This window comes from Sorghum bicolor, chromosome 2 (assembly GCF_000003195.3).
Source record: "Sorghum bicolor cultivar BTx623 chromosome 2, Sorghum_bicolor_NCBIv3, whole genome shotgun sequence".
Classification (NCBI taxonomy): domain Eukaryota; kingdom Viridiplantae; phylum Streptophyta; class Magnoliopsida; order Poales; family Poaceae; genus Sorghum; species Sorghum bicolor.
In genome coordinates, this window is record NC_012871.2 from 61,789,413 (window position 1) to 61,812,246 (window position 22,834).

The 22,834-nt window shown below is 45.2% G+C and overlaps 5 protein-coding genes across 5 annotated transcripts; 4 read left to right on the forward strand and 1 right to left on the reverse strand.

The window, feature by feature from the left end:
- LOC8083218 (protein WEAK CHLOROPLAST MOVEMENT UNDER BLUE LIGHT 1) lies at nt 718-6,777 on the forward strand. The gene is made up of 3 exons (XM_002460290.2): nt 718-894; nt 3,895-4,577; nt 4,691-6,777. Exons 2-3 carry the CDS (start codon nt 3,966-3,968, stop codon nt 6,485-6,487), a joined length of 2,409 nt encoding a protein of 802 aa, XP_002460335.2. The 5' UTR covers nt 718-894; nt 3,895-3,965; the 3' UTR covers nt 6,488-6,777.
- Nucleotides 6,888-8,836, reverse strand: LOC8083219 (galactoside 2-alpha-L-fucosyltransferase). The gene is made up of 2 exons (XM_002462445.2): nt 8,659-8,836; nt 6,888-8,560 (listed from the first exon to the last, which is right to left on the reverse strand). Exons 1-2 carry the CDS (start codon nt 8,834-8,836, stop codon nt 7,092-7,094), a joined length of 1,647 nt encoding a protein of 548 aa, XP_002462490.1. The 3' UTR covers nt 6,888-7,091.
- Nucleotides 11,469-14,373, forward strand: LOC110432341 (probable LRR receptor-like serine/threonine-protein kinase At1g67720). Its single transcript, XM_021452557.1, has 9 exons — nt 11,469-11,738; nt 11,864-12,446; nt 12,588-13,054; nt 13,155-13,290; nt 13,384-13,455; nt 13,543-13,611; nt 13,746-13,817; nt 13,912-13,995; nt 14,073-14,373. Exons 1-9 carry the CDS (start codon nt 11,657-11,659, stop codon nt 14,098-14,100), a joined length of 1,593 nt encoding a protein of 530 aa, XP_021308232.1. The 5' UTR covers nt 11,469-11,656; the 3' UTR covers nt 14,101-14,373.
- LOC8063705 (protein disulfide-isomerase SCO2) lies at nt 14,883-18,863 on the forward strand. The gene is made up of 3 exons (XM_002460291.2): nt 14,883-15,429; nt 15,535-15,661; nt 18,489-18,863. The coding sequence occupies exons 1-3, from the start codon at nt 15,013-15,015 to the stop codon at nt 18,560-18,562; spliced, it is 618 nt and encodes a 205-aa protein (XP_002460336.2). The 5' UTR covers nt 14,883-15,012; the 3' UTR covers nt 18,563-18,863.
- LOC8083221 lies at nt 20,816-21,538 on the forward strand. Its single transcript, XM_002460293.2, has 2 exons — nt 20,816-20,966; nt 21,063-21,538. Exons 1-2 carry the CDS (start codon nt 20,816-20,818, stop codon nt 21,536-21,538), a joined length of 627 nt encoding a protein of 208 aa, XP_002460338.2.

Consider the following 22,834-nt stretch of genomic DNA (forward strand, 5'->3'; position numbering starts at 1 on the left):
TGTTATATATGCTATATTATTCAATTTAAATTATTAATAATATTGACACTGCCGCACTGTCAAAAAGTAAAAGGGAATGAAATTACTAATAAAGTCATTTCTGTTTTGTATATTGATGTTGCAAACTTAACTTAAATTTTCCATACAGATCCTGAGGAACAATACTTCACAAGGAACTCCTCTATTTTTTGTGGTGATTTTAAATGCTAAAAAGCTTAAAAATGTTCGGATAGAATTAAAAAAAGTTTGGCATTCATGATATGGTGATTTCTTGTGCATATGCGAGGTCATAATATTCCTGGCTCCGGAAAAAAAAACTGGCTCCGTTACTTTGTTTCCCCCATACGATTTCAAATGACGTGTTGGCAAGCATGCGTAGGAGGTGGAGAAGCAAATAGGTCAGTGATTTGAAGCCGCGAGAGCAGTAGGGCATACAATTTGAGGGGAGGTTAATGCGATGGAGTATTGTGACTAGTAGTGACAGTGCTCGAAGAAGTAACAGCAAGTGGCAAGGTAGAGGGTGGGTAGTGAGTAGTGACTGGTTGGGACTGGATTGTGGCAGATATTGCTCTCAAGCTCTCTAGGGTAGCACACGATTTTCTCTCCCCCTAGCTTCAATTTCGGAGTGTATTTTGGGCCTATGGGTCCATATTTCTCCCTGGTTCTCCCCCAATCTAGGAGGGAGGGAATATTGCGGAGCAAAGGTGCTGCCCCATCCCAAAAATAGTTGGGATTACCTTTGGTTTGCTCCTGCTCCTTCTCCATGCGGCAACGCCTAGCTGCCACTTCTTTTCCTTCTCATCCCAAATTGTTCCACATCTGATTTTTCTTCTTCCCTTACCGTCAAGAAACCACATGCCATGAAGGGAGATAATGAAAAGGGATTTCAATGAGGTATTGCACATTGCCTTACCCCTATATTTTTTGATTGATTTAGTTGAGTTGTTATATTTTGTTGTTCAAATTGACCTTTGTATTCAGTTTGGGCAAAAAAAAATGCATGGATTATCTAGCATTGTGCATTACGGGTGATGTGACCTTGTGTTTTGAGAACAAAGTCAATTCTTCTCCTCCTCAGAAATTACAATTGTTTTAATCATAGAAAATTTACTCTAGGATGACAATTCTAAGAACAAGGAGGATTGCAAACAACCATTATTACTACAAATTGAATGTGCACATGATTTTTTTTAAAGAAGAAGCACATTGTACCACTATTTTGCACATTGTCATTTGAATTTTATTCAATGTGTTCTCACTAGTTTTATTGTGATGATCCACATAAATAGTTTATAAATGTATTCTACGAACACAGACTATATGAATAAAATATATGGTTTTACTCTAGTATTGCCAAATAGTAGTAATCTTAGTTCAATAATGGGCGCACAACCGTAAATGGCCATAATTCTTGTCGACGGCTAGACATTTTTTTTATCTTGGCAAGCCATATAAGAGTAAAATTGTACATATAAGATATTTAACTCAACTAGACACACCAATTTTTATTAAGAAAATGGATTTTTACCTAATAACAAACCCTAAGAATAACCATTTAAAGACATGGCGTATGACTCATGTTGTTCGTGTGGATATCATAGTTTCAATGCAAATGTGTGATCGTCAATCTTGGAGAGTCAAGTAGTCGCAGTTATCAACTAGTTCTTTAGATTTACACCTATGTTCGTGAGAATGAAACATGCTACACACCTCATGGATGCCTTCTACATCAGATCCAACCTACATGATAACAACTGAATAAACCTTCAAAGCCATTTTTAGAAAACTAAATCAATTACTATTAGAAAATATGGTACGTAACGCTCAACTTACCCCAGTGATATTCTTGTTGAAGGAAGCATTAACAACAAAAGATGAATCAGGTTCCTCAGCATCTCGATCAAACACATCTCCTTGCACCATAGATAGGCACTGTGTAGTCGTCTCTTGATTTAATCTATGGTGGGGATCGATGGATCATCTTTACAAAAAAGTGTTTGTTGAACAATTCAATGAGGTACTTATGGAATTCTCCGCGAACAAAAGACAATAGCCAATATGTTTGGTAGATGTGTATATGTTGGTTTGGGGTGCAACTATATGTATATGTAGGTTTGTGCAGCTTGTTTTGGCATATTTTGAAACCAAAGAATTGAATTTCTAGTTATTAGTTGGTTTATCTCTAGTTGTACATTTGGAATGTTAGGATATGATCAGGTTTTCAAAAAGCAAAAAAAAAATCATTAGGTGATATATGTGTATCAACATTGACACTGGTGTTAGTGTCCTAGTGTGGTCGTGCAATTACCAAGACAATTATTGTGCAATCACTAGGACAACTTGTGATAAAAACAAGTGCTCAATAAATCCACAAAAATATCATATGCCATGAACATAATGCATCAACTTGAGTGGAATCTATCTGACATCACTATTCGCCTAAACACGGTGTAAACACTACACGGTGGTACACCATTTTCATTTAATCATCCGTCTAGCCCGTTTAGCCCGAATAATGGCTAAATGGTAGATGAGTGACTGTTTACCATTTAGTGTTTAGGAAAACATTGCCTAATATAAATTAAGAATCGCAACATAAGATCAAACTATAGTGTATATGGGGGATTAATTTAGTTCCTAAATCAAATAAAGGACTACATGTAGTCAAAATTGGATATTCTCATAGCGGAACAATGGTGATACAAATTCATAGTTAGGAATTTAGGATGTTTCTCCGTGAGAGGTTAGGGGAGACTCCTCTGATGTCTTATTGAATGGAGGAGATTCCACTACCTGGCTGAGTTAACAACTTGAGGCAACCATGACGAACTACAAGGCCATGGAAGGGTGCGCTAAGGTGCACCAAATTGGAGGAGTACTGGGTAGCAGCAAAGACAGGGTCAATCAGGGCACAGTGGAGCCCACATGGTATGAGATCCATGATGAGAACTCCATTGAATGTGGGGATCATATGTGACATTATGATGCTACTCCAGTTGCGGGGTTGTGGGTTGGGACGATAATTGCGAGGGTGCACACTCAATTTAGGTTTTCTTGTGACATCATTGACATGATTACCAAGATTTTCTAATAGCCTTTTTCCGATAGATAAAAAATACTACATTATTTATGACAACAATCTGATTGTTTTACGGTTGGACGTCATTGTTCATGGTTGTGGGAGAGAATGTCCATTTAGATATACTTACTATTTTTGAATGATGAAATTTACTCTTATGTACAAGGAGTAGTTTTTCTGTCATTTTAATGTAGTGACCTTTTTGCATAGAGGATGTATTAAATACATATATTATAAACCGTTAGGTGAATGTGGTTTTACATTTGAGAGGTTTCATCAAAGGACAGCGGCGCTTTGCTAGCATATTGAATACTATTGAATGTGCAAGGCATGGAATAGTGGGGGGCTGCTCAGATTTGTCCTAGTGTGTGTGGAGGGTGCTCAGATTTGTCCTTCCTTATTACTTTGCTCATGAATTGTAGAATTTTCAAAAAGTGGCATACTAAAGCAATCCCAATATGTATCATTTCTATTTTAATGAAAAATGCATGTTCCTAATAACTTTAGTAGATGAAATTGCAACTAATTTGATCAACCTTATTTTTCTTGTTCTTAGGGTTAATTCAATGGACTATTTTGACAAAGTTACTACACTTTCTTAAGAAAAAAATATACAATTACATATATGGTAAATTTGAAGAGGAGTTTACTCACAAAAATGATTCAAAAATGTTTTTCTTTATAAGGAAACCCATTCTTTTTTTACTATTGGGGAAACATTGTGAGACAACATATTATACAAGTAATTTTCTTGAACCATGAGTCGGAATTGTGAAAACACTTCCTTTTATGTAACATGGTGATTACTTTTTCAGGTACCCTATGTCAAGTATATCCATGATAAATTTCTGAACTGACCACTAAGTGAGCTCCTGCATCCTACAAAATGGATGAAGTGAATGTGGAAAATGTGCCACAGCTATATGTTCCTTCTGAATCTATCAATTTAGTGGAAAGTTTGATTGATTCAGAACCTCCTGTATCTTGCAGAATGAATGAAGTAAATGTGGAAAATGTACCACAGATATCTGTTCTTTCTGAATCAATTGATTTAGTGGCAAGTTTGATTGATTCAGAACCTCCTGCTTCCTTTGATTACACTAAAAGTGCCCCGGCTATTCATAGTAGACATCTAAGTGAGGATTTAAGTGCCCTTTCAATTAATGATTTGCGTTTGAACAATGGAGAGCAAAATTGCAATAACCAGATTGAACGGAAGGGCATAAGTAGTCATTCTAGACATTTTAGTGAAGATTTAAGTCACCTTGCAGTTAATGATTTATATGCAAACAAAGGAGAGGAGAATGTCCATTACTTGGGTGAACGAAAGGTAGAAAGTCGCCCTAACTCTGCTGAAAGAAACATTTATAAGGCCGCAGAGATTGCTGAGCGGTTCATTCAATCTATAGATAATAGGGTGCTTGTTGACACTGGAGCACCAATAGAATCTGTTAAAGAGGCTGTAAGCAAATTTGGAGGCATTCTTGACTGGAAAGAGGTAATATCTATTCTCCTAATATGCACTTTGTATGTCTCAATGCCATTGTTTTTTTCTTTTCCGTGTTAACTTATGAAATTAGCATGTCTCTCCATTCCATTTGTTTTGTGTAGAGACGTAAGAATGTCCAAAATGAGCTTGACAAGGCACTGGAAGATGCTCCTAAGTACAAAAGAAGAGCAGAAGTTGCAGAAGTTGAGAAAAATAAAGTTGTCATGGAATTGTGTACCACTAGGAGAACCATAGAAGGGTTGAAGCTAAATTTGGAGAAGACGCAAACTGAGGCAATACAAGCACAGCAAGACTCAGAGTTGGCTGATATACGATTCAAAGAGATTCAACAGGGAATTGCCTGTAGAGAGAGTGCTGCAGCAAGAGCAGAGATTGAGCTTGCAAGATATCGTTATGCTAGTGCATTAACAGAACTACATTTAGTGAAGGATGAGATACAACAACTTCAGAAGGAGTACACATCCTTAAACACTAAAAGAGACAACGCTGAAACAAAAGCATGTGAATCCAGTGTTGCATCTCAAAAGATTGAGAAAACTGTGGATGACCTTACCCTCGAAATTATCAGATTGAAAGAGTTGCTCACCTCTTCACAAGCTACTCATATTATAGCAGAGGAACAAAAATTGAATGTTACTTTGGCATATCAACAAGAAAAGGAGAATTGGCAAAATGAACTGAGGCAGGTTGATGAGGAGGTTCAGAGTATGCGTGATGCGGCTTCAGTCAACAAAGATCTTGAGTCTAAACTAAAAGTTGCCTCTACATTGCTAGTGAAGTTGCAAGATGAGTTTTCTAGTTATTTGAAAGGGGAATGTTCCCAAGAGGTTAGTGTAGATGGAGATGTAGAGATACCTATGGTTATTACCAAAATGAAGCTAGCAAATGCTAGGAAGGAGCTTGAGGACATGAAGGCAGACATTAAAAAGGCCAAAGATGAAGCCAGAATACTTTGGAATGCTGCTGCTACATTACGAGCTGAAATAGAGAGGGAGGAGGCAGATCTGTTAGCATTGAAACACAAAGAGCACCTAGCTTCGCTTTCTGTGTCATCATTCCAGCAAGAGCAAAGCAACATGACATATGAGCTCAACATCGTCCATGAAAGAACAAAAGCATCTAAGATGCCTACAGAGCTACAACAAGCAACTGAAGAAGTGGAACAAGCACAGGCTAAGGCACAGATGGCCCGTTATGAGGCGGCAAAAGCTAGGGAAGAGGCGGATCAAGTCAAGGCACAATTTAATGTCATCAAATTGAGGCTAGAAGCTGCATTACAGGAGATACTTGCAATGAATGCATCTAAAGAAATTGCGACCGCCTCAGCAAATGCTTTGCAAGAATACAAAGATGAAGCACAAATAGAGCCCCAAGATGAACGGATAAGCAACAACTATATGACGTTATCACTTGAAGAGTACGATGCCTTAAGCAAGAAAGCCCAAGATGCTGAAGGTCTCGCCAAGAAGCGAGTCATCAAGGCTGTTGAGAAAATCAAAGAAGCCAAGGATGCAGAGGTGAGGAGCTTGAATCAGTTGGAGCAGTCGACCAAGAAGATCTATGAGAGGAAGTTGGAGTTGAGGGCTGCGCAGGAGAAAGCCAATGCAGCGCAATATGGCAAGCTCACCATGGAGAACGAGCTGAGGAAGCGGAGGGCCAAGCATGAGCAACAAAGGAAAGTAGGAGAGTCAAGCCATGCCATTTCTGACATCCCCAATTTGAAGAGCACTTCATTATCTTTTGATGCAGCATCGTCAACCTCCAATCCTCACATGGTTGGAACATTGTCTAGAGCGGACACTATAGGAGCAACTAGGGTGAAAGAGCCAAAGACACGAAAGTCACTCTTTCCACGGTCCTTAGTGGCCATGTTCGCGTCTAGGAAGAAGACACATTGAAAGTTAAATTCCTTTTCAATGATAATGATGTGCTAAATTCTTTGGTATGACTTATTTGTAAATGTACTCTTGTAGAAAATAGGGTACAATTCAAAGAAGTGTTTCTGAAATTTACTCTGGTTTATGTTGTAGATTATATCAAACACCATTATTGAGTTGCCCCTCTCTGACCACCGTGCTAATATTGTTAGGAGCATGCAGCATGCCTTATTGACTGCTGTAATCTAGTTAGCTTGGGCAATCTCACTTTCCTTTTGTGACATGACAAAATTGTTGTTCGTTTGTTGAAAGAATCAATTCAAGAAATTGCATAAGCTTATGAGGAACACAAAATTTTTAGACCATGGAGTTGCATATACACATCTTCCTCCCAAGTCCAGCTCAAAATAAAAAACCTTCCTCTGAAGCCCCAAGCAAAAAAACAAACAAACAAACACAAAAAACAACAAGAAAATTAAAAAAATGCTGCATGAATGTAGGTTCTCTTATTATAAATACATTTATGAAAAGAAGATAAATAATTCTGAAATTTCTTTCGAATCTGACTTCTGGGGAAAAATGATATGTTACATACACGATCGGATCTGATCAAACTTCGTCAAAATCAATCAAACAATTTGAGGCCACCATCCACGTCCTCGCAACGCCTGAGACACCGGAGAACGGCGCCGAGGTCGCCGTTTGTCTTGGCCCTGCAGTCATAAGTCGGCGGCGCGTGGAAGCACGGCTCCATGGACATTGCCCGGACACAGGGCGGGTGTGCCACCGTCTGGTTCGTCGGCGGCAGTAGCAGCCACGGGCTCACCCCGGCGAGGCCGTGGCCGACGTAGCCCACCGTTGACCACCCGCTCACCACGGACACGTCGCAGTAGCTCAGCAGGAACATCTCCACCAGCACCTTGTGGTTCTGCGGCTGGTTTCCGGCTCCCGGTGGCTGCAGCACGCTGACCGGCTCGCCGGTAACCGTGGCGTGCTCGTAGTACATGGACTTGAGCCTCTCGGCGTACTCCTGCTGCGCCGAGATGACGAGCACGGCCTTCGACGACGTCGCAGCCGCCTCCTTCTTCTCACTCGACGCCACTTTGGGGTCTACCTCGGGCAGGATCTTCTCCTGGCTCGTGCAAGCCGCGATCTGGTTGAAGTACGCCTCCGTCGACACGGGGTTCCCGGCGAGGGTCGTGATCTGAATCCCAATCTTCTCATCGAACTTGGCCATGTACGACGTGTAGTACCCCTGGATCATCTTCCACACCTTGTTGGACGGGTGGAACAGGTACCTTCCGATGTGGTGGAACACCGTGTCCGTGGCCGGGAACATCCACCGGAGCTCGTCCTCAAACTGCGGCACGAGGAACAGCCCCGGCGCGAAGTAGAGGTCGGAGCGCAGCAGCAGCCAGTTCACCTTCCCCAGCACGGTCTGGTCGTCGTCGCAGAAGAAGCGCTGGTCGGGCAGCTGGTAGTCGTGCGCCAGGTGGAGGTACGCGTACGACGGCAGCGACTCGGACCGCACGCCGACGGGGTCCTCGTCGCTGATCTTCTTGGCCCCGAGCAGGGTCCCGTAGCTATGCTCGCTGCCGCGGCGGAGCTGCGTGAGGTTGTGCACGGGGAAGCCCGGGGGCAGCTCCCACGACGACGCGCCAGGGAAGGGCTCGCAGAAGAGGCCCGCCATGTCCTTGGCCATGTGGACGAGGAAGACGCGGCGGGTGAGCAGCGCGTAGAGGAAGGCGGACGCCATGGAGACCATGCGGTCGCCGAGGTGGTTGCCGGGCGTCCACACGAGGTAGCTGCACTCGGCGAGGCCCATGCTGGTGTGGGCGGAGGCGAGCTGCCGCACGGACTTGTCGTACAGGGGCGTGCCGGGCCCGCACCTGCGGTGGAGCGCCTCGTACTTGCGCAGCCGCGACACGAGGTACGGCGACGGCGAGTGCGGCGACGCCTTGCGGTACAGCGAGGAGAGGTACCGGCTCAGGCAGGTGCTCTCGCTGACGTCCGGCGAGAGCAGGCCGCCGAGGAGGATGTCGCGGCTCTCCAGAGGCGAATCCGAGGGCTCCGACGACGGCTTCGGCTCGTCATCTGCATGGATCGGGCGGGTCGATCGGGTAAGCGAACACGCTTTGCTGTCTGCATTTGCGAATGCTGCGTGCGACCGCGCGATGCAGACAAGCACGTACCGTAGTGCACGGCTACTCTGATGCCGATCTGCTGCCACAGGTCGAACAGGGTTGGCCGCCCGGGTGACAGCGCGAGGAAGAGCGGCAGCGTCGTGAAGCATAGCGCGACGAGCAGGCCGACGGGCCACGCCGCGCTCCTCACCGCCGGCTGCGGCAGCGGCCTCAGCTTCCTGTCCATTCCGATCCTCCGTCGATCGCCCGCCGCCTTGTCTGCGCCCGCAAAGAGAAGCCAACCTTGGCGCTGGCACGACGGGAGCAGAGGACTCTGATGTCAGGTCTACGCTTCAACCAGATGAACAGTCCTTGGGATCCGGAGCGAGCGCACTTTTTCGCCGCTCGAAGGAACGGCGAGTCGGCGGCATCGTGTAGAAGATGCAAACTTCCATTGTTTATGCAAAATGCAAGTATGCCTCGATTGTTTTCTCCGAGCTGCTGCTTGGAATGACTCCAATGGTCGCGCTGAAGTAGCGTGAGCTCTGAAGTCTGAACCCTCATCGGACATGCGTGCGTAAAGATCAGAAAATGCAGGCCAGCTGTTTTCCAACAGGCTGCCGAGAAATTTATTCGGCCCATTTCCCTGTGCCTTGGCCATCTGTTGACTCAGGCCCGGATTAGAGCAACTCCAACAGAAGAGCTATCCATGTTATGTATTCTATATTTGGCTATTTTGGAAGAGAAAAGAGAGTCCAACAGCTATTGTATTTGGTTTGCTAAAATAGCAAGTCATCTATCCCGGAGTTCTCGCATGGTAAATATAGCTTGCATGTCCCGCTAGCCATATGATTTGCCATATAGAAAGACTGTTGGAGATTTTTGTTTTTTTACATGATTTTCTATTTTAGAGGTTGGCAAAATCTTGAATTTAGCCGTCCATTTTTATCAACTCTCTTGGAGTTGCTCTTAGAGCATCTCCAACAACTTGGTATTTCAACATGCTATCCTACCAAATTTGCTAAAAGCATAAAAATCCTCCTCCAACAACTCCTTATCTCAACTTGCTAAATTTCCCAAGTTGCTATCCAGAGGTTTCTACTGCCGAGATTTGTCAAGTTGCTATCCCGAGCGCAACTTGTTGGAGACACATATTCTTTTACCAAGTGAGCGGGTCCTATCTGTCATCCTCTATTTTTACCAAGTGAGAATAGCAACTTATTGGAGACACATCCTTTTTTCTTTTGCTAAACAAATTAGCAACTTGCTATAACTCAAGATTTGACAAGTGAATTTTACCAAGTTGTTGGAGATGCTCTTAGGTCTACAAAGTTTTTAGATCATAAAAATATATAAAGATCATAAAAATATATCTACAAACTTCAAAAATATAGATTTAGCTCTCAAAAATGAGAAAAATATCAAAAAAAAAGAAACATCCCAAAACATTCTAATCGATGGCTAAATGTGTTTTATAAACTTTCGCAGCAAAAACATGAGATGTACCCATGCTATGCATTCATGCTAGTTATGTATTATGTTTTTGTTCTAAAAAAATTTCAAAACGTGTTTAGATATCAATTAGAATTTTTTTTGGTAATTTTAATTTTTCTTCTCTAGATATTTTTGCAATCTCCTAGAACTAAATATATTTTTTAGAGTTTCTAAAGATATTTTCACGAGCTCTATTTTACTTGGATATTTTTTTCCTAATCTACATCTATGATTTTTATCAGAATTTTTAGAATTTTACATATGTTTTTCTATGCATTAAAATCTTATCCAGTTTTTAACTAAAAAGGACAAAACAACCTTTAGAACCCATTCAAACCAGATAGTGAGGTAATTTGAACTATTTTAAGAAGAGTCTGTAATGGGATAAAATGTCTTGTTTTGAAGTTTGAGCAGAAAATTCGCTGGATGAAAAAGGTACTCTTTTCCATGAAGGTCCGAGAAAATCTCCAGGCCTGGATGGCGTTAGAGGGCCTACCTCTGACGTAGGCAGCTGGCAGCCTCATGCCAATCTCGCCGCGCCGGCGTGTTCCATTTTGAGGCGGTACCTCGCAATCTCCACCCGATCCATCGTCATTGGCGCCTTGGCGGATTGGCCTGTCCTTTTATTTTTGTGAGCAGAGCAAATAGAAACAAAACCTAGCTAACCCATTTTCAGGTTGATGTTGAACCAACCACGTCGACGCCTGAGTCGCTGAAGCGGATAGGATCGCATGCATGTTACATCAAGGGACCGCATACACAGTCACGTTGGAGTCGTTGGTTGATACAAACGCCGTGTACAGGCTCAACAGCGAGCCCAGCCGTCGATCATGTAATACGCGAAAAGGTCTAATTGGCGCGGTGTGGGACGGGGCTGCGGCGACGGCGGCCAACGTGTCGCTCGCTCGCTTCGGATGATTAGTTGGGTACGTAGTTGATCCGAGCACGTCCTGCACCGGGGGTGATTCGACTGGACAGGTCTGGCGCAAGCAAGGAACCAACGCCCCACCACGTCCGCGGAGAAGGCGAGACGCAACGAATCATGGCATCCGCCAGGCATGATCGAGCTCGACCTCGAGCGGGAGCGCCCGCTGCATCCATGACCCCGGCGCCTCTCCTGCCCACGCCAAATGCTTTCCATCCATCCAAGCAAACCCAAATGACATCTCATATAAACTATACTACCTCCGTCAAATATTTTATTATTATATAGGAGCAGTTAGTTCCGTTCTTCTTGTGCACCGCAACCCACCACTGTAGACTGTCAAAATTATTAATTGTCTGTCTCCTAACGAATCGCAGCAACGAGACTTGGAACGGGTCCGGCGTATCAGATGAACATGTAGGGTGCACCAGAGTTTCAAAATATTCAATTCCTGAACAAGCTGTGCCGCCCGGGCAAAACAAAACAAAAGTCGCGAGCCGGCGGCAACCGCAGCTGTCCTTCCGAGTCTTCGCTTCCATCTCGTCGTCGTCGTCGTTGCACCACCCTCCAATTCCGCTCGGTCCAAATCCGCGTCCTTGTCGCGCATTGCATTATTGGAGGATCGATCCAACTGGCGCCACCGCAGTAATGATCCCCTTCTCCCTCCGCCTCCTCCTCGCCGGCGCCCTCGTCCTGCTCGTCATCGGCGGCGTCGCCGATGCCCTGTCCGGTGAACCTCCCATCACTGCCGCCATTATTATTCTCCCGTTTCCTCCTACACACGTACTCGATGAGCTGTTCGGCGTCGTCTTATTATTCCCTGACCCTGAGTTGGCTCGCTCACCTCGCGCGCAGGGTACCAGATAAGCTGCGGCGCGACGTCGGCCAAGGTCGCCGGGAACGTGACATGGGTCCCCGACGGGGCGTTCATCAACCACGTCGGCAAGGCCGCGGAGCTCACCGGCTCCCCGGGCGTGATGCCGATGCTCTCCTCCCTCCGGTACTTCCCCACGGCCGACGCGTCGTCGTCGTCGTCCGCCGCCACGACGACGAAGTACTGCTACGTGGTCCCGGCGGCGATGCACGCCAGGTACCTGGTCCGCACGACGTACTACTACGGCGGGTTCGACGGCGGCGAGTCCCCACCGGTGTTCGACCAGATCATCGACGGCACGCGGTGGAGCGCGGTGGACACGGCGGGGAGCTACGCCCGGGGCCTCGCCACGTACTACGAGGCCGTGGTGGAGGCGACGGGGAAAGAGCTCAGCGTCTGCCTCGCCAGGAACGCCGCGACCACCGCGCCCGGACGAAGCCCCTTCATCAACGCCCTCGAGGTGGTGCCGCTGGAAGGGTCCGTGTACAGCGCCGTCAACTTCACCGCCTACGCGCTCAGCACCATCGCGCGCCACAGCTTCGGCTACAACGGCTCCATCATTGGGTAAGCAAAAAAAAAAGAACCGGCCGGCGGCCGGCGGCCGGCGAGCACCATTAATTCATGGATGTCTCGGCGAGAACGAAGATAGATACGTGTACAGCCTACTAACTGACCATGTCTCGTGCGAAATGTGCGACGATCTAGCTATCCAGGTGACCGGTTCAACCGATACTGGGAGCCGTACAGCGACGGGAGCATCCCGGTGGTGGAGAGCCAGGCGAGCGTGGCGACGGAGGCGTTCTGGAACAAGCCTCCGGAGGCTGTGTTCCGGCGAGGCCTGACGGCGAGCCGAGACAAGAGCCTGGACCTCCAGTGGCCGCCGGCGCCGCTCCCGGCCGCGACCTACTACCTGGCGCTCTACTTCCAGGACAACCGGGGGCCGAGCGCGCTCAGCTGGAGGGTATTCGACGTCGCGGTCAATGGCCAGCCGTTCTTCACCGGCCTCAACGTCTCCACGGCAGGGTCCATGGTGTACGGCGCCCAGTGGCCGCTGTCCGGGCAGACGAGGATCACGCTGACGCCGGCGACGGGGTCCCCCGTCGGCCCGTTGATCAACGCGGCGGAGCTCATGATGGTCGTTCCGCTCGGCGGGAGGACGCATCCCAGAGACGGTAACCTCCTGTCCTGATCGGTGCACTTCTCGGTGCCATCCATGGCTGATAGATACCCGGACACTGTTCGCTCAAACCACCCATCTCCTTGCTGCTGCAGTAATCGGCTTGCAGGAGCTGGCCAGAGGATTCACGAACCCGCCGCCGGACTGGAGAGGTGATCCTTGCTTGCCCAAGGGGAACTCGTGGACTGGTGTCACCTGCAACCAAGATCCACTCGCAAGAGTAACAGGGCTGTAAGTTTGCAGCACCAGTCATATGACAATGGATTGTTCTCTTGTATATACTTGTGATGAACAATGAATAATGGTCAGTCTGGTCATTTGCAGCAACCTCACAAATTTCAGAGTTGGAGGATCAATATCTGACAACATTGCCAACCTGACTGCAATCTCGAGCATGTAAGCTTCTGGAACAAATTGGTGTAAATTTGCATGCTTAAGTGGGAAAAAAATGGATTGCTAAAATTGAAGCGATAACTGTTGCAGTTGGCTTGTCGGGAACAATCTGACCGGACCGATTCCAGATATGAGCCTCCTGCATCATCTAGTGTCTTTGTAAGTATAATAATAACGATCGGTAATAAATATAATCACCAACGGCTAAATATCCTTTCTGGATAATATGACGTTGAAGATCTTGGTTGCTTCTTTCACCTAATCCTGTTGCATTCCTGATTGGAAATTTGAAGGCACCTGGAGGACAATGCACTGACAGGCTCGCTCCCTGAACCGCTCGGAAACCTTACAAGACTTGAAGAACTGTAAGTGCCTCTAATATTTATTAATCCACTCCACTCAATGATGATCCTGGCGATTTTAACCTACTGATCACTCGAGTTAATTCCTATTTCGCAGGTTTGTGCAGAACAATAACCTACAAGGAACAATCCCAAGCAGCATCAGTAACAGAGTGATGCTGGACACAGGGTTTAGGTTCCAGTAAGTGACTACATTTAGCGATTGTGGTTTCGTAGCATCCTGCAGTGACTGACGAATTACTTGCTGTACGCTGACAGGTACACACCTGGGAACAACCTTAGCTAACAAGGGCATTCCATTACAGAAGGCAAAATCGTCTGACTGGTGGTCTTTGTATCATGGTGTTGCTTTTCTTGCCCAATTTTGGGTGCTTCGGACCCTTTTCCTATTCGTTTTGGAGTCATGATATTTTTTTGTACAATTAAAATGTAACCTTATTTTTTTTTCTGTAAAGATGCATTTTGTTATAAAAACGAAGACTATATTTTGTTCAATGAGAAAAACAAGAAGGCTAATTACTTACACAAATTCATAAGAGCAATGCATGTACAACCCATCCGAACAACTTCTTTGTCACCAGAATGTCAATCGTTGAGTGGTCGCTCACTTATTTATGAATCAAAAGCTGAAACCATTTGGTTATATATATATATATAGGTGTAGAATACTATTCTACACCAAACTACTATAATGAACAGATTTCAGTATTCGCATTTCAGTATTGTTCAGTATTTTGTGGTCCTAAGTGTAGTGTTGGATGATACTGAACGATGTTCAGTACCGCTCAGTATTTTTCTGCTCAATATTATTCTACACCTAGAATAGTATTCTATACCCTAGGTGTAGAATATTATTCTACACCGCAACGTTCAGTATCATCCAGTTGTATATATATATATATATATATATATATATATATATATATATATACACACACACAAAAGCGTGAAGCATTTCTCATTAAGAAATGCTTCTGTGTCAGGCCATACAATGCAGCCCATGAAGGTCAGCCCAGCCCGTACTGTTGCAAGATATCGAGTCAAGATATCTCCCTCGTGTCTTACTCTTGTCGGCTCAATTATCTCCTCCGCCTTCCTCGCGCTCATCGCCCCACTTCGCCGTCGCTGCAACTCCCACTCCCGCCTCTTCGCTGGCGATGACCGCCGCCTCCCACACCCAAACCTCCCCGGCGTCTGCATGACGACTCCCCCGAACCCCTCCCCGCTCCTCTCCTCTCGCCCCAACCCCTCCCTCCCTCTCCACCGCCGCCCCCGGTTCCCCCACTCTCCGGCCGCCGCCAACACCACCGGCGCCGCCTCGGCGCCGGACTGGTTCCGCCCTCGCCGTCCTCCGGACGCGGACCCGTCCACCTCTCCCGGAGGCCGCGTCGCCGCGCGCGATCCTGGCGTTCGCGTCAAGGCCAAGGAGGGCGCCGAGGAGGAGAAAGGTAAGAAGGGTAAGAGGAGGAGATGGTGGGAGCGATGGTCGGGGGACAAGGAGAGCTACCTGGTGGATGATGTGGAGCCGCTCCCCATCCCCTTGACCGTGCCAGGGACCGAGCCCATGTCGCGGGAGGAGCTGAACCGCCGGCTTAGCTGCGACGTCAAGATCGAGGTGAGTGCGGCGGGCCGAGGTGAAAACTTCAATTTCTGTGTTCTTTTTGGCGTCTTGGGTTTTGGGCGAGGTGATGAGTTTGGGATGTGTGAATTTGGGCTGTAGGATTGCAAGACGGTTTCGTACGAGTGGACGGGCAAGTGCCGGAGCTGCCAGGGGACGGGGCTGGTCAGCTATTTCAGGAAAAAGGGCAAGGAGACCATCTGCAAGTGTGTGCCATGCGCCGGCATTGGTAAGATGAGATTCCTCGAACTTGATTTCCTTTACATGGTACAATATTGATGTTTTCTAAGAGTAAACATTTAGAGAGAACAAGGACAGAGGTACACAGAACATCTTACTGGTAGACCTACAATAAATCAAGACTTGAGCTTTGTGAAGATGTGATGTCATTGTGATGAACTACTAGTTGGACAGATAATATACTTTGTCATGCAGTAGAGCTGTTACTGGTGGAGGTGCAATTCTATTATAGATCACATCATAATTATAAATTACAACACTAGGGTAGTCAGAACTTTGAACCCCATGACTAAGTTATTTGCTGCACCTTGAGTTCCTAACCTTGGGCATTAGGCATTGCTATTTTGAGAAGAACCTTAGATTGTCATAAATTGGACTGTATGTTTAGGAATAAACAACCTATTGCCAGTGGCTCTAATTCCTAAGAGCTCCAGCATTCACTATTTTGTCCATACGGCGTGTTCATTTCTGTTTGCATTTGTGTACTGACTACTAATTGATTATAATACACCATAGGTGTTTGTATTGGAAATCTGTTCAGCAGTAGGTCTGACGTCTGAGTATTGACTGAATTGTCTTGTGAAATGGCGCTTATTCACAGTCACAGAAAGTATAACACAAGTTTCTTTGCAAAGTTTGAGATCCTTATAATCTTTTACTAGTGGAGTTGCGTTGGTGTATCATCTCCCTGGTTTGTCTGAAATGATAGTTAATGGCTAGTGTCCTACAGAAATATAGTTCTGGGATATTCATAACAATGGTTCTCTGTGTTGTTCTAACAGACTGTCTTTGGTTTATACAAGTATACCATGGATGCTAATCACACAAGAAACTAGAACCGACATGGTTGCAAGTTTTTAGTTGGAGGCATGATGACAGATTATCAATGCCATAGTAAGAAATTGCTGAATAAATTTTAGATTTCTTGGTGCTCGGATTGAATATGAGATTTCTAGTTTTATGCAATGAACAGTGATACAGGATAGTCCCTCAGCTCTTATCCTTGTGGCAGCACATATATGAATGGTAAAGTATATGCTATCTGAAAATAGTAAATGGGTAGCAGTTCTTTTTTAAATAGGATTGTATTATAACATTAATATATAGAGCACATTAGCACCTTCCATGAAGTATGAAGGTGTAGACTACATCCTCAACAAGCACGACCTTACACCAAGCACAAAGACATGAACACCTGAACAGGAAGATCCTTTAGGATGTGAAGTGTAGAAGGGTGTGGTCGAGTTGACCACACCACCTCACCAATATTTGTGTCATAGGGACTAAAACTCCGCTGGCATTGGGGTGACAGGGCCTGGAAGATTTTTTATGTGATTGCTGGTGACAGGCGTGCCGGATTGATGAATGACGGCATGGAAAATGCAGTGAAGACCTTGATGTTGGCAACTGTTCTGAGGCACAGAAAGTTGAGAGGAGTGCACCAGACGTCATGTTACTAGCTGGCAAGTACATCTGGCAGGCTGCCTGGCAGAGAGGAAGAGAGGGGGGGGGGGGAGAGAGAGAGAGAGACAAAGGATGAAAACCTCTAGGGGTAGGGGAAGGAGAGAGAGAGGACGGGGGGAGAGCAGGGAATTTCTGGAGATGTGTTCAGTGGTGACCGGCAACAGCTTTTAGGGTGTCTGATGAGATACTAATGATAGTGCATAAACTACAGAGTACAGACAACTCTTTATTATGTAGCTCTAGGCGTTTCACTGACAGGCAATGGTAGAACTCGGGCAACTGTTACCCTACATAGATATATTGCTCAACTATTTGGTTTAGTTATGTTGTCCTATATGTTTCACTGTTTCAAATGTTCCAATTTAATTATTATACTAGTCAGAAAAGGTTTTATCCTATGCGACAAGTGTTTATGTGGAACCTTGGAAAGTTACACATAGCCACTAAATTTTAGAGCAATGGATGACATTGATCAATTAGGTGTCTTATTCACAGCAAACTTTTGACTGTATTTTCCCTCAGGGTTTGCCTTGTATCTTGAATCCTACCCAAGCTCCTATCATCACCATGAATTCATGCTAATGATACGTGTAGATATGCTTGTATAATTAATTGCCTCCATTGACTCTCTGCATTCTTGCTTGACTACGATCACTGAACACAAGCATGGTCCATGTAGCTGGTGGCTGCAGCCACATTTTCATTGGAACTGGACCCTAGTAGACCTTAAGTTCATGTCCTATGTCATTTTCTAGACTAGTCACCACACAATTCACAGTTTTAAACCTTGCCTGAAATAAACTACTAGATTCAAACATCAACAATTGATCCATTTGCTTGTTTCAGTAGGGATTTCCACTCATAGGACGGGTTCAGTGGTTTTCTTTTTAACTTCTAATACAGAACATGTACCATGGTAGATACTGCATATAACCTCGCAGGGGATTGAGAAATAAGGGAATGATATGTAGTACTGAAACAATGTACTGCCACTTTACCTGAGATAAAACCCAGATGAATACCTTTCGTGATAGATGAAACCCCTGGTGAGATTGGTATTAGTTTGTGAGTGTAGTTGTCACTGCCTCAATGGTCGACATATAACTGTAATTCATTTGTTTAGCAATAGTTTTACACTAGAATGTTCTGCTGATGCTTCCTCATTTTGTTTGTTTTTGTGCCATGGAAAAGTAAAGTTAGAATTAGACTTTACTGTAGAGCTTGAGGGCATATGTCATGCCAAAGTGTTGGGCTTTCTTTCTAACAGCTTACTGCTCTATTATTCTCTTCTACGAGATTATAGGCTGACTTCTTCCCATACCTGTGGAATGGGAACATTACCTGTTTTGCAGGTTATGTGAGGAAAATCACATATCGTGAGGACATTCAAAATATTGACGAGCTAGACAATGGCAAACTACCATAGTTTGAAAGGTCTGAAGTCATTCGGCTGCTGTAATTTTCTAACTGCTGCCGTATAGCTTGTGCTCGCAACCTACAAATTGACCAATGATTCTTTCCACCGCACATTCTACTGTTCAGCCACGATACATGAAGGGGTTGTTCTTTAAGCATTGTAAACTTTGTGTTAAAAAAAAGCATTGTAAACTTAGCAATTTGGCCTAGTAATTGTGCCCCTTTTACCTTTGTTGTTTGCTGACAGATATGATAACGATCGGTACAGAAAAGAAAATAATAATTTTCAATGGGATTCTTTTCTTGGCATATGAAACCATTTTGGTTCGCACGTTGGCATGGTCCATCTGTTGCCCTCCTCTTTCTGGTTTGAGATTGCCTACACTGCAAGTTCTGGAGGAATCCCAAATTCAGAAACTTTCTGCAGCTCTCGGGCATATGTATTGCTAGCCGCAGCTCGGCGACGTCCGGCGGGCCTTCTCCGTGTTCGACAGGAACGAGGACGGCAGGATCAGCGCGGAGGAGGTCATGACGGATTGACGGTCCTGCGCAAGCTCGGGCAGAGCTGCATCCTGGATAAGTGCCGGAAGATGGTGAGGGGGATCGACAGGGATGGCGATGGCTTCGTCAACATGGACGATTTTATGGCCATGATGACGCGCCCGCGCAGGAAGCCGTGAGCACCCGGCCCAGCCAGCTTCCGTGCACGTCCTGATGTAAAATATGCCGTGCAAATCATATATCCTGAATAAGATGATCAGGTTTCAAACCAGCGCTCATTATTTAGCTTGATCTTCTCTTATTCTGTTTATCTTTCTGCAGCTTGCTGATGACACGCTATTAGGAATTTAGATAGGACTGGTGAAAGAAATATTTGCTGTTAACAAATGGACCGTCGTCTGTCACTGCTCTTTGCAATTGCTAGTTTTCTCTACACAGTAGAATTCCCGCTGCAACATGTTACGAACACAGATAACAGCAGGGATCGGAGTTTAGGCGGGGGAATGCATAGCACGACGGGTTGGGATCAGAGAAGTGCTAGCATGAGAAGGCAAGAGTTCGTTACAATATTCATCATAGATGATTCTCTCTTCTCTTCCTATACATAAGAGTAGTCTAAGGTAGGCAGCCGGTACCCGCCGTTGTCCACTCTTCTCCGCTCACGTGCTTGCTCGGCTCCCTTGACAATGCACCTTCCTTGGAATTTCTTTTATGTAATTGCCCGTGATGTGTAGGAAATGGAGAAGACAAAACCATTTGTGAAGAGCGCACGGATCAATGAATGATGACATGGGCAAGTGCGATGAAGACTGATGTTGACAACTGTTCTCAGAGTAAGGCCTTTGGCTTTAAAGCCAAGCCCTAAGTAAGCAACAAGCAAATCTAACACACAAGCTGCAGGACGAATCTAGAAAAATATTCAGAAAGGGCTTTTTCTACCTTAAGATAGCTTTAGGCCATTTTTAAAATACATCAATACCAAAAAAAATTATAGAAGGGGCTAAGAGAGGGTTCTATAGGTTCGACGACCATAGGTGGGCTAGAGCCCCGGCAGCCCCACCGCTAGCTCCGTCACTACCTGCACAATAGACTAGTCTCTTGTTTTCTTGTAGAACATATTTTTTAATTGTATACGGGTCCAACTTATCTTCACCTTTTTCCAATCTCTCGTACTTTCCTCCATCGTCTTTGGCCCTGTTTGGTTCCTCTCGCTAAATTTTTAGGTAGCTAAAATTATTTTAGCTATTCTTGAGTAATTAGTAGGACTAAATTATTTTTGCTCTTTTTTAGTTAGTGTGTTTGGAACTTTAGCTACTAAAATAATTAAAGTTTAACTAGCTAACATTTAGCGAGAGAATCAAACATGCCAGCATCTGAGGGGAAGAGCTGGACTCGCGACAAGACAAGAAGCAGAGGCGCTCGAATGAGCCCTCGCCTCCTGCGTAGAGCTGGAGGGCACATGGCCTCCTTTTTACTTCTACAGAGCATGAACCATGGTAGACACTACATATAACCTTGCAAGGGATTTGAGAAGGATTAAGTCCATATTTGGCCCCTCAACTATCGGCCGAGTTTAATTTTAGCCGCCAACTCTGAAACCGTCTAGACCTGGCCCCCCATCTTTCACACTGGTCCAACTTTAGTCCCTGAGTCCGGTTTTGGGCAACGGACCCTGGTTTTGCTTGCCACGGTGGCAACATTGAACACGGTGGACGCCATGTAGGCTTGCAGCATTGCTTAAACAGGCCGGCCCATTCAGCCCATGTCTCCAGCGACCGAAACCCTAACCCCATCCCCCTTCCTCCGCCCGCCGTTTGTCTGCGTCGCCGTCGCCGTCGCCGTCGCCGCGGGCGATTCCCCCACTGAGGTCTCCCCTGCATCGGCCTTCGGTACCGAATGCATTGAAACAACAGGTATGTATCATGGTCTGTATCATGAGCTTGGTAGATTAGTGGATAGCCTAGATTAGTCCATGGTATGTATCATGAGCTTGTGATTTTCGGTTGTAGGAATGGATCCTTTGGAATTTCTTGCTGTTAGATTTCACTTCGATGGTCAGTTTTACAATGATGGGAGGAGGTTGCATTACATTGGGGGTAAAGAGGAGTTGTCATTTGTGGAGATTGACAAGATGTCATTGCCCGAAATACAGGGCCATCTTAAAGACCATTACAATTGTAGTGACCCTGTTACACTGCACTGGTTGTTTCCTGGGAAAATGTTATCAAATGGGCTCAGAGTGTTGATGGATGACAAGGCATGCATGGATATGTGTCAGGCTATTACTGATGGAGGGGCTGCTGATATATTTGTTGAGCGTGTTTTGGAAGATGATGCTGAGCAATCTGTCAACTTAGAAAAACTTTCTGCGTATATTTCTTCTCCTGAGAAGATTGAGAAAGAAGTAGCTCAATATAGTAAGTACATTGATTGGATTAGGGACAGTGATGATGGTAATGAGGTTGTCAAGGCAAAAAGTCATTGATGCAAGAAGTGTCAGTTAATGACTCAGCTCCAGTGGAGGAAGGGTACAGTTCACATAGTGATGATAGTGACCAGTCTTACTTGCCTGGTGATGATGAGAGTAGTGAAGATGATGAAGAGGCAGGCCAAATCAGAGCAGATTTGAAAGAGCTAAAGAAGAAATTGAGTGACAGAGGAATGGTGGTGGTAGATGATGAAGGGCATGAAGTCAATGTGGAGAACTTGATGCCATCCAATCCATTTGCTGAGGGGGTTGGAGTTGAGTCTGATTCAACAGAAGTGGACACAGATGAAGATGCAGATTCATATGATGAAGAGGAGGGTGAGGTGATCAGGAAGAAGAGGGAATTTCCCAGGTTTGATGGTAGTGCTGATGTGCCAACTTTCAGTCTTGGCATGTCATTTCCTGACAAAGCTACATTCAGGGAGGCTGTCATCAAATATGGTTTGGCAGCAAGGAAAGTGTTAAAGTTTGTTAAGAATGAGGCTGCGAGGTGCAGGGTTGTTTGTACTTGGCCTAAGTGTCCATTTGTCTTGCTCCTATCCAAGACATCTAGGGCTGAGAGCTCACAGTTAGCTACATGCATAGACAACCACACTTGTCCACCTAGGAGGGACAACTCTCTAGTTACTTCTAAGAAAATTGCAGACAAGTATGAGAGGATGATTAAAGCAAACCCACAATGGTCTATTCAGAGCATTAGAGAAACAGTCCAAGAAGAAATGTTTGCTGATGTCAGTGTTTCAAAGATCAAGAGAGCTAAGTCAATTGTCATGCAGAGGATGTATGATGCCACCAAGGGTGAATATGCAATGGTGTTTGATTACCAGCTAGAGCTGCTTAGGAGCAATCCAGGAAGCACTGTGGTAGTTAAGTTAGATACTGAAGAGGCAGAGCCTACATTTATGAGGTTTTATGTCTGCTTCGATGCTTGCAAGAAGGGGTTCCTTGCTGGATGCAGGAAGGTTATTGGATTTGATGGATGCTTTTTCAAGGGCCTGACCAATGGAGAACTGTTATGTGCTCTAGGAAGAGATGCCAACAATCAAATGTACCTAATTGCATGGGCCGTGGTAGAGAGAGACTAAAGACTCCTGGGACTTTTTTCTAGCTTTACTCAGTGCAGATCTGAAGTTTGGAGATGGAACTGGTTGGGTTTTCATTTCTGATCAGCAAAAAGGTCTTATCAATGCTGTCAACAAGTGGGCTCCTAGAGTAGAGCATAGGATGTGTGCTAGGCATATCTATGCCAATTGGAGGAAAAAATTCACCAATAAGAAGTATCAGAAGCTGTTT

What these genes read in the sequence shown, in the direction of transcription:
- LOC8083218 (XM_002460290.2), top strand. Translation starts at nt 3,966, where the DNA reads ATGGATGAAGTGAATGTGGAAAATGTGCCACAGCTATATGTTCCTTCT. An exon ending in GCATTCTTGACTGGAAAGAG is followed by an intron (nt 4,578 to 4,690) that starts GTAATATCTATT and finishes TGTTTTGTGTAG; the next exon opens with AGACGTAAGAATGTCCAAAA.
- LOC8083221 (XM_002460293.2), top strand. Translation starts at nt 20,816, where the DNA reads ATGTCTCCAGCGACCGAAACCCTAACCCCATCCCCCTTCCTCCGCCCG. An exon ending in CGAATGCATTGAAACAACAG is followed by an intron (nt 20,967 to 21,062) that starts GTATGTATCATG and finishes TTTCGGTTGTAG; the next exon opens with GAATGGATCCTTTGGAATTT.
- LOC110432341 (XM_021452557.1), top strand. Translation starts at nt 11,657, where the DNA reads ATGATCCCCTTCTCCCTCCGCCTCCTCCTCGCCGGCGCCCTCGTCCTG. An exon ending in CTCGCAAGAGTAACAGGGCT is followed by an intron (nt 13,291 to 13,383) that starts GTAAGTTTGCAG and finishes GGTCATTTGCAG; the next exon opens with CAACCTCACAAATTTCAGAG. An exon ending in GACACAGGGTTTAGGTTCCA is followed by an intron (nt 13,996 to 14,072) that starts GTAAGTGACTAC and finishes GTACGCTGACAG; the next exon opens with GTACACACCTGGGAACAACC.
- LOC8063705 (XM_002460291.2), top strand. Translation starts at nt 15,013, where the DNA reads ATGACGACTCCCCCGAACCCCTCCCCGCTCCTCTCCTCTCGCCCCAAC. An exon ending in GCTGCGACGTCAAGATCGAG is followed by an intron (nt 15,430 to 15,534) that starts GTGAGTGCGGCG and finishes TTTGGGCTGTAG; the next exon opens with GATTGCAAGACGGTTTCGTA. An exon ending in TGTGCCATGCGCCGGCATTG is followed by an intron (nt 15,662 to 18,488) that starts GTAAGATGAGAT and finishes CCTGTTTTGCAG; the next exon opens with GTTATGTGAGGAAAATCACA.
- LOC8083219 (XM_002462445.2), bottom strand. Translation starts at nt 8,836, where the DNA reads ATGGACAGGAAGCTGAGGCCGCTGCCGCAGCCGGCGGTGAGGAGCGCG. An exon ending in CAGAGTAGCCGTGCACTACG is followed by an intron (nt 8,561 to 8,658) that starts GTACGTGCTTGT and finishes CGATCCATGCAG; the next exon opens with ATGACGAGCCGAAGCCGTCG.